Source organism: Antrostomus carolinensis, unplaced genomic scaffold (genome assembly GCF_000700745.2).
Source record: "Antrostomus carolinensis isolate BGI_N321 unplaced genomic scaffold, ASM70074v2 scaffold29010, whole genome shotgun sequence".
NCBI classification, from domain to species: Eukaryota; Metazoa; Chordata; class Aves; order Caprimulgiformes; family Caprimulgidae; genus Antrostomus; species Antrostomus carolinensis.
Window position 1 is genome coordinate 60743 of NW_010289596.1, and position 10697 is coordinate 71439.

Sequence of the window (10697 nt, forward strand, 5' to 3'; positions counted from 1 at the left end):
GATTAATGGACTTTGGATCTATCCCACGGGAGAGGGCAGAGGAGACTCAGGCCCTACGTGAGTACTTTGGCTTCATGAAAGGGTGACAGGGCAGAGCCAGGGAATGCTTTTGAAATAGTAGCTATTGTTATGCTAAAACCAAAAATTAAAAGAAAGTGTGATCGCTTATCCCAACAGTTCTAATCCTTTCCATTTCTACATTAACTTGTCCTTGGAATAGAAAGCAATTTGCACAATTAAATAAGACATGTGACAATACAAGCAGTTCCAGTTCAGCTCCAAGTTCATGAGAGCACATAGCAGCAGGGGAAAAAAAAAAAAAAAAAAAAAAAAAAGAAAAAAAGTAGTGAAATAAGGAGAGCAAGAGAGGGGGGAAAAAATAATCTATTTCTCAAGCTAATAACATTAACAACCTCTCCCTGCTAGAAAAGGGGCATGGTCCTTTCAAACCAACTTACTATCACACATTTTCTGAATGTGTGACCTAGGATTTTTAACACAAAGTTTGCTGCTCAGTGGTTGGCCCATAGCACTCCTAGACCTGCTCTCATCCAGCTGCACGGATGATAAAACTATCGTTTGGAAGTTAATTATTTATTGCACACCTCCATAAAGCAGACCAAAATGCAGCTGAGCTCCCTCCAGGCAGTCAGTCAGCATCTGACCTGCCTCCCTCAACTCGAGCAAGAGCCATGGCAGCAAACTCTGCTGGGACAAGCTCTGACTACAGTCAGCTGGCCCAAATTTGCTGCCTGAAGTTGGTACAACATCGGCCACTGAAGTGGCTGGCATCACTTGGGAAAGAGAGGCAAGAGGCAACATGGATTTTCTTCATGCAGAGGTCAGACTAGCTAAAAATCAAACCATATTTTTAGGCTCTTCTTGCCTGGATATGGGATGGAAACTGCCTCCTCTCTAGGACCTAAACAGGTCCTAAGCTGGACCAAAGGATTTTTCTAGCCCTAGGTCTGTTTTAATTCTGCATTGATATGCTTTATATCTCTATCTTTCAATATATCTACAGATATATGTCAGATTAACTTGCACGAGGCCAAATTCTCACCTCTGTTACTGTGACTGTGCTGTTGTGGCCAGTATAACCCAGAGGTGAACACCAGCAGCTTCTCACCCTGCTCGGACAACAGCCAGGGACGGTAACATAATGGGGGAGCAGTAACTGCCTTGCTCTGTACCACACTGAGATGATCGGTCCTATGAGCAGGATCAATCCCACCTTCCCCCTGGAGAGCTTCTTAACTGTGCAATTAGAGCTGCTGCTATGGCTAAAAAGGAAAAATGGTCTTTATTAAAAGAATTGAGATCAATGACCTACATCAGAGGGGAAAAGAAGGATCTAGGTCAGCTAGGATCCAAAAAGAAATGTATTCTGCACTAAGAGTGAAAACGAAAGTTTGCTTCAATTATCTAATCTCCAAACTGGCAAGTGTTCAAAAGCAAATCAGTCTGAACCCACTTAACAAAGAGATCAACTGGAGTTTCAACCTTCATTGGCAAGAGCTGGACAAAACTGTATAGATTAAACTTTCATGGCTGGAACTATTGAAAACGCAGTAAGAAATTGGATCTTTCACAGATGCCACTATTAGAGCGATACAAAGGAGGGAAACTTTAACTTTCCCTGTGTTGTTCATACTTCCCTTTGAATTAGGAAACAATCTGGGCTCAAAAGGGTTCCCTCCCAAACTGTTCCGGGAGAATAAAAATATTGAATATTGGGCTTCTACAAAAAAGTTTTCTCTGCTACTAAGAGAAACACTTGTACAAACAGATCATAAGTCCTCGTGACCCAGGCACATCTGCTTGATAATTTTCTCACCTTCCTCCACTTTGAATTTTGCATGTACGCTTTACTAAGTGGCTTCCTAGATGTCCACCTAGAGCAATGTTCAGATCCTCAGAAAGGTCCATGTCCAGGAGCACCTACTGCTCAAGTCAGTCCCCTGCATCAAGCCCAGAGCCTAGAATTGTTTATAATATGTGAAAATATGCTAAGGCCAGAAAGCCCAGAGCCATGAGCAATTTGGACTGGCACAGAGCATCACCGATACAAAAATCAGTAGTCTCATCTCCATTCCTCCACTGAGGGCTGTGGTGGCTTTGGCTATAGAGACTCCAGCCTTGGAGCTGCCAAAGCTGAAGGTGGTACTGAACCCTCCTATGTCTTTTGGGGTGATCCTGCCTTTCCTCCTGCTGCTTGAACTCGAACGCTTGAGAACCACAGATTCGCAGTTGGCGCCAATCATCCTCCCTTAGTAAAAAAATATTCTCTGTTTTTATACCACACAAACACCAAAGACCACACAAACTCTAGACCTTTCCTTTCCTGATGATGTATGTGAGAATGCATTCCAGCTTTAAATAATTTTTTTTCTGCCTAAGGTAAAAAGTTGTACATAAAAGCTATCAATTTTGCACGGTAGGCAGAAACTAGATTAATGAACAAAATAATAAATTGCCTTTTTAGGAAAGCAGATAGTAACACATCTGAGATGAGCGTGTGGCAGAAAATGATTCAAGATCATCTTACAGACAAAATAACTAAACACTGCACCTCACAACGGCAAGACACAAAAGCACCATTAAATTGGTACAAAATTGGTTTAAGGTATGGCTGACAGAAAGTTACAGCGCTGAAAATCACTGATACCAGTTCCATAATCCACTGGTTCAGGAAGAAACATAAACCAGTCCTGTAGAATGACTAAAAAACCATGGCAAAATACCCTGGAAAGCCACCCTGACGCTGTAAGGGGCTGGGCAGTTTGCTAAAGTACATCCCAGTGTTTCACCTATGAGGAGACATGTATTTGAGCCAGCTTATGGGTCAAACTAGTACGAATATATCTGAGCACCCAAACTCCCCCGCTTGTTTGCTTGTTCTTCATGCAACTTTCAATACATAACAATTGCAACTGCGCCAACCGGTTATCCGTGCTCATGTCTAGTGATACCTATGAAGTACCATGCCAACAAGAACAACACTGAGATCACCACAACTTTGTACTGACACTCAGTAAAAGACAAGAAAAAAAAAATATATCTTGTTAGAAAGAAACTTTGCCTAGCAATTGGCCACAGGGATGCTGGTAATGACACTACAAGCATGTAGGAAGTCACAGAACAGTCAGCCTGTTTATTTTCAGTAGTATATGCCATGGGGAACAGATGAAAAGTATCAGAGATACCTCCCTGCTTCGCCCACCTGCCCTTCTTCAGTGGATGTCCACACAGGTGATGTAAAAGCAGATGCAAAATTACAAGTACATCCATTTGTATTCCTATAAAATATAATAATTTACCTCTGATCACTTACGATAAGTTGCGAAACAATAACAATCAATAGTAATTTGTTTAGTCATAATCTTGGTCTTCCACCATTTGGGTTGCCAGATGGATGTTTAATGCATTTTTAATACTGAGAGCAACAACAACAAATTGTGTGCACCTTGCTTATAACTCACATTCAGAAATTTTCAAACAAAACCACAGCTATGGGATTGTTGGCTGCGATCAAATTTTTTAACTGAAGTCAGTCTAATACCTTGTTTAATTTGCCAAAACCACAGCAAAATAGCACATACATTACAGCCTGATCCCTTTCCCAACTCAGTATGGGAAAAGCTTGTGTTTGACATCCCAGGCCCATCTGACCAAGTACTACTTGGCTGTTACTGTGCTATTACCTCAATAGGAAGCCAGAAATAGAATTAATTACATTAGCATATGGGACTTGTGATGTAACTCTCTCATTTGCTGTTTTTGGGAGGGAAGGAAATCTGAAATAATTACTATCTGACTATAAATTACAATTCACTTCCTTAAGATGAGAAACTTTTCTGAAGGAAAGAACTAAGTCAATGTTTTACCCCGAGGCCAAAAGCAAAGCTGACAGCTTAAACAGACTTTTGAAAGAGCTCAAGGATTGCTCAACCTGGAAGCAAAGGCTTAGGAAAACCTCCCCGCAGATCTTCTGCAACCCCACGGTTACATGAGACCCAGCAGCACAGAATTTGCCTGAAGATCTGCCTAGAAATCAGATACCTAGAGTGTGAAATTCCGCTGGATGAAGGAGTTGAAAACCAAAATAAGGTCACAGTTGGAAGCAAGACAAACAGTCCAAAAGAAATAGCAAAAATACAAAAGGGCTCTAGACCAACAGCTTGACTGCAGAGGAGCTGGGATTTCACCACAGACCACTCACAAGAGTACAAACATCAAGTCCTGTTGAAAAGGCATTCAAAGTTTCTGCCTCAAAATTGCCATAAAATAAGAATATAACACACAGAAATGGTCTGTAGAATGAGTATGAAATTTTTCCACCTCCGGTCTGTTTGGCCCCGTTCCCCACCATTGCCAATTCTAACACTGAGTAGACACCTCAAGCTACAGCTCAGGCAGGAGCAAGAGCTCATCATCTACCTCCACCAACAAGAGACCATGTAACATGGAAAGGGACAAAGTCAGGCTTTAGCTGTGGTGCCAGAACCCCAACACATCCTCCCCCAGGTCACCTCACTGGTCATGACACTGATAACACATTAACAAACCTACACGCTGGCAACCTCAACCTGGCCACCCCTTCCCAAGCACATGGGAACATGGTGGCAGGACCACCTCCTGCTTGTGCTGTGGGTTCCCCAATGACTTCCCGTGCAGCTGGGTGGCACTGGGAGAGATGACAACCGTCTGTAAGGGCTGAGCAGGCTGGTGCTAATTAACACACAGAAACAAGATCGCAATCATTGAGCTGGCAGCACCAGGCATTTGCTTGCTCAAGACACAGGGCAGCACTCCTCTGCTCTGGTGGCTCCCCAGCGTCATGTTCAGTGGGAAGGGTTGTTAAAGTTACTATGAAAGGGTGATGTATTACAAATTACTCATTAATGCAACTGAAAAATCAGTGACATATTACTGATTATGCCTGTGTCACGCTAGCTTGGCAGCAAGACTTGGTTCATGCTGCCGATTTTTCTTGTGCTTTTTATAGCAACCTTTTTAACACAACTTAAGACACACAGCTTCTTTTCTCCTCCTCACCTGGATGAGTAAATAGGCCTTGCCTTTTTGGAGCTGCTGTGCCTGGATGCGCATGTCCTGCCTTCCAAGTAGTCAAACTGCTTTCATGTCTTGCAACTAAATACCCAGTTGCAAACTCCAGACCCTTTTGCATCCATTTTTGGCAGGTACTAGGACGTTCTAAGCCTCCAGGTTGTGCCCAGCAGCCATCTGTGCTGGTGATGCTTAGTGGTTTTGGAAAGCAATCTCAGCAGCTGAGTCACCGGGCTTTCCTACCTCCGCCAGCAACGGGTGGGGGCACAGCCAGCTCTGTGCAGGTAAGATCTGCTCTGTCCTGCACGCATTCAAGCCCACTTCCAAAATCTTACCACCTTGGCACAAATTGCTGGAAGGCATCTTTGCTGGCTACAGCCCCTTGGCTCTCCTCCAGAAACAGAAAAAGCTCTAATCATCTTCCTACTAGTTTAGCACCATCAGAGTGTTATTGCTGCTTCTGCACGAGGAGTTTTGTCCATGGTAGATATTAAGCACTCTCATTAAGGAGCCAGAACTTTGTGCAAGATCTTCACATGCAGCTCCAGAGCCCATGTCTAACACCAGCCTCAGGATGGGCATGGCTGACCAGCAACGAGTCATACGAACAGCTCGCTACTTATTCAGTCCTTGATTTTATTCATCTCAGCTACAGATGGGTCTTGAATATAAAAGAATTATGAAAAATGAGGCAAGAACAGGGAAGTATTTAACCAATGAAGCTGAGGAAGAAATGGAAAGCACAGATGAGGAGATCAGAAAAGTGAATGCAGAGGTAACAAAGAATTTGCTGCCCAAGAGAGTTCATTCAGGAGTCCTGCACTGAGGTCACAGTAAAAGCTGCAAGGGATTTACAAAATTCAGAGCAATAAATAGCTGAACACACAGCAGAAGTGAGGAGATGAGAACACCCAACTCTTGCATTTATACTCCTGGCCACAGGGCAATTGTCGCTCGGTGCTACCAGGCAGGTGGAGGCCACATCTGTCTCAGAACAAGGGGTAGCCAATAGGCAGAATAATTGGGTGTGATTCAGTAAAGGGCTAAAGCTATCACAAAAGCCAGCAAAACTAGAAAAGAGCAGCTCCAGAGAAGCCAACAACCAAAATATATGTATAAACATATCAATGCCAAAAAAAGGGGAAGGTGTGAGAGAAAGGAGAGACAGCAGAAAAGGACACCAGATGCAGAGCAAGAGGTGGCCCAAAGTGGTTTATTTAGGTTATGACCAGAGGCAGTATCCTGTTGGCACCTGGAGTTGGACATCTCTGCAAGACCAACCCTTTGGGTTTTCACATGGAAACCGGTGGGCAGGGCTCACTGGTCTGCTTCTGGTGGGAGGTCAGACTGGACAGGGGGGTCGAGACCTGCTGTTGGCCTCCCAAAACCAGCCAGCACTGTGGACACAGCTCCCTGTGGCACTGCAGGATGCAGCTACGCAACTTTTATCATCGGAGTCAGATTGCTCCTCCGCAGGGCACAGGAAAGCTCTGCTCTCCAGCTTTGCAATAAGCCACTTCCTTTTTTCTTTTTTTAGGATCAGAATTTCTTTTCTCTTCCTCCTCCACCTCAAAAAAGCGGATATTTAATAATTTGGATAGGAAGAGCTTGCTATCATGAAGCGATGGGTGGTAGCGGCGCTGCACCTAGTGACATCACGCTATCAGCCTGGCCAAGTCTTCATCCCGTCAGGGCTATTCAGTAAAACACAACTAATTATTCTGCCAGATCCTCGAACAGATGACAAATTGATTCACGGTACTAACTAAAAGAAGGGAAGGAGGAGAAATTGCACCATTTCCTATGACTGAAACTACATTAACCCATTACCCCAAGGAAAACTTTGTCAAAAGTTTTTATTGCAGCAGTTGAGCTACATGCCAGACGGCTGAAGTGCATTACCAGGAGACCCTGGTGTTCTGCTATGAAAGTTCATGCACAGAGCACAGTTTGCATTTGATATCCATCAGCGTTCAGAGGAGAAAGATCTTTTTTCAGAACATCTGCAGAATATCTCATATGTCAGAGGACCTAAAACTGTTATCAGAAACTGCTAATTAAAACTTCACAAAATCAAATACTTGTTTTTCTAAGCTGACCTAAGGATGCTGAAAACTAAAAGTAATGCTAGGGAGACCTCTGGAAATGAAAGCTTTTACTCAATCTGTCAGTCAATTCACAAGGGAAACTTTTCCTGGATACTGCAAGAAGTCTATAATTACATCATCATGGCAAGGGCACACCACTATGTTGCTTATTAATCATTTGCAGGAAGAAGACTATCAGAAAGCCATTCTTAATAGCACCACTGCCCGGCAACGTGGACTCACTTGCTCACTGCAGGGTGGATACTTCAGATTTCCTTTGCATGAATTTCCTCTTCCAGCAAATTTCAATCCCTGCCAGAAGGCTGCAATGCAAACGCACCTTTTCACACGTTCTTCTGACAAAAGGCTGGATTCACACAACACCCTACAGCTAGAACAAAACTCACAAACTCTCATGAAACTATTCTTCTCTGGCAGGAGCAACAGACACGCCCCATCCAAAACAGTAAGCACTGATAGATTTTTAATTTTCCCCTCTGCTCCAAAGACACATGAGATACCTTCCCTCCCTCCATCAGATGTAACGCCAGGGGAGAATGCCAAGGTTCACTGTCCAAGCTGCCCTGCACTTGTTCCTTAAATGAAGTGACCAAGACTTGATCACCAAACGTGTGTGACCAAAGTATCATTCTCTTTCAAAAACTTGGACAATGGTAAAAGGGAGAGATGGAGGGGTCCATGTTCTCTCTGGACAGGAGAACAAGTAAGACTGTCATGCCTATCTGGAACCCTTAAGCCTGTATTCAAGAGGCGAGACCTCTTTCCTCCATTACATAGAGCAACTAAGAAGAGCAAGGAAACAAAGACAAGCAAGAGGCAAAGCAGGCTGGAAAAGAAAAGAAAGAGGCATACACCATGTAGGTTATATAATGGATAGAGTATTATTCTAGTGAATCATGAACGAGAAGAAAAATACTCTAAGTGGAAGCTATGATACAGGGGAGTGAAACACAGCAGACTGTTACAACTGCACAGAATAAAGTCCACAAGTGAATGACAGAGCCCTCCCAGCTACCTTTGATTCAATGAGTCCTGTGATCTGCTGCTCCGTTCCTCCAAGGGCTACTGATGCAATGTGCCAGATTCCGTGTTTCTTTCCAACTGTTCTGAGTCTCCTGCATCTGATCTCAAAGAAGGGAGCAGAAACAGCTGGAAGAGAGAAACCAGAATGGCATAGTCCAGCAGCAACCCTTGGAAGAACAAACAATGATAACCTTGTGAGAGGTACCGTTGTCCCCCAGCACACAGGTTTGTGTGTGAACATGTATCCACACGTCTTCTAGAAGACATGTTGCTAGAGCATCAGCTCTAGCTGGTCACAGAGCACCAGAGCATCTTCTGACTTAGAGCAATCAGCGCAAGCTGAACAGATCGACAGCTCAACAGCATGGCTGCAATCCAGAGTCATGGGTGCCAAACGAGTCACGCGTGCTAAATACAGTCTAAGTTTGGCACCACACTTCTCCTCCAGCGGTACCTTTACTCCCTGAGCAACTCCACCTACTTTGCAGCACAAGTGGCTTGCAGCCCGCACAAGGGAAGCCAGTCAAGGTCTACTCTGTTTAGGCTTTAAAGCTCCTGTAGATCTAGCTGCAGGCCAAAGGAGAAAGGCAAAACAGCAGGTGAAACAGGAGACCGAAGAAATAAGCTTCTTCAGAGAATACTTAGGTATTTGCTGCCAAAGGAGAGGATTAGTTGTGAAAATCAGGAAGTCAACGAAGCAGAGAGCAGCAGGAGGCCACTGCAGATAATAGGGACAGTAGGAACAAGGCTATTGCTCACCAAGGAAAGTGAAGGGGAGATAAAAAGGCTTGTACTCTTTCATATGTGTAAAGACTAGAAAGAGGGAGCGAGGAGGTCAGGGAGATGGTGCTAGTAAAGGAAGGACCAAGAGTCAAAAAAAGCCTTTGAAAATGAACCATGGAAAAGTGATTAATAAGAGAAGAACTGTCAGGCTTAGTGTTAAGGCCTTCTCATTTCCACTAGAAAGAAATAAGACATTGCAACTCGCAACTAGATTTAGGGCGGGAAGACCAAGAGCACAGCAAGACCAAGATCGAAGGATGTCATTTAAATAACAGAAAAATAATTTCAGATAGAGAGCACATCAGATTAGGATGGTTAGGAATTACGTGTAGAAGAGGACAGAAAGCAAGTTTAAAGGTTCATGGGGTATTTAAGGCAAGACAGCCCAAAGGATCTCTTACCAGCCTTACAGCAGGGATGAAACGGAAACTGTAACATTTTTCCTGACCACAATTTCCTTACAACCAATTACTAGAAAGCACAGGCACACCACATATCTCCAGGACAGCAGTACCACCACGAGCCCGGTCCTACCACACGCAGTACCATTTACAGAGGGGTCCCTCAACTCCACATCCCTTCTGCCCCACACAAACCTACTCTTTTTTTACTGCAAAGTTCCCTTTCATAACCACCAAGTAATCGAGGGCGGTAGCAAAACAAGTACCTGGAGTATCGCAGGTCTGCCTGTCCCCTGAAGAGTTGGTTGGAGGTGTCCGGTGTCGGTAGACTAGGTGTGGTTTATTGTGCTCTTCTTCATACTCCTGTTCTTCGAGCGATAGCAGCGGTTCTACAAAATAGTCCCCATCGTCAGACTTGAACGTGCCTAGCTGAGAGGGAGCAGAGAGGAACAGGCAGTCAGCTTCAGGAGAAGACAAACCACGGAGCAGGACTACTCATTGCACCGCTCACACCCATGCCAGACTGCACTGCTCCCTGCAGCCATCCCACTGGAACTTATGGAAAGCAAATTACTAATCCATAAGCAGGCAGTGTGAGAAGGGGATGTGTGCCAGACCCCATCCCCATGCCAGTGATGTTTACCAAGCCACCCTTGCCCAGGGGGAGATGGTGCTGCAGTGTGCTGGAGGCCTCAGTGCAACTCCATCACTTTGTGCTGGTTTTCATACAGCAGCTCTCCCTGAGACAGGCTTTAAACCCATGTGTTAGGACCAGAGAGAGGTAGCCAGCCAGTAAAATCCCTGCTTGTGAGAAGACACCAACATTCCTAGTTGCACGTGACTATGAATCCAGGGATTTAGTGGGTAAATAAAAGATATCCAAGGCAAAAAAACCATCCTGCAGCCATCCTAAACTGGGAAGCATGACCAGTAACTGGGAAGAAGGACTGCCCGCCACACCCTCACTATCCTGGGTGAACCTGCTCATCCATGGGAGCTCCTGGACCAGACAAAGCCCAGCAGAGACCTCCCAGGGAGCACCAGGGACAGGTACCCCGGGGTGCAGGAAGGCACCAGGGCAGCCCAAAGGGTCAACACTGCTGGGAGCTCCTGCTCATCACTTTACCAGTATCCCCAGCACAGAAGGACAGCAAGACGGTGGGAAGGTCTGCAGGGAAGCAGCGGGCCATGCCCCTGCCCTGGGGTGCCGAGGAGCCCCAGTCACCCCTCTGCAGCCCCCTGCACCCCATGGGTAGGAGGGTGTCCGCGCCCGCTGATTCCCCCGGGGATGCCGCTGGGTGACAGTTCCCCC

The 10697-nt window shown here is 45.1% G+C and overlaps 1 protein-coding gene across 1 annotated transcript in view; it reads right to left on the reverse strand.

Moving 5' to 3' along the window:
• ADAMTS9 (ADAM metallopeptidase with thrombospondin type 1 motif 9) overlaps window positions 1-9814 on the reverse strand; it is a gene marked incomplete at both ends in the record, with an annotated part of 64549 nt that extends 54735 nt beyond the window's left edge. The window contains one exon of the mRNA XM_029085745.1: window positions 9652-9814. Within this exon, the coding sequence (XP_028941578.1) occupies window positions 9652-9814 (163 nt within the window). The remainder of the gene's footprint in view (window positions 1-9651) is intronic.
• Window positions 9815-10697: the final 883 nt, after the last annotated feature.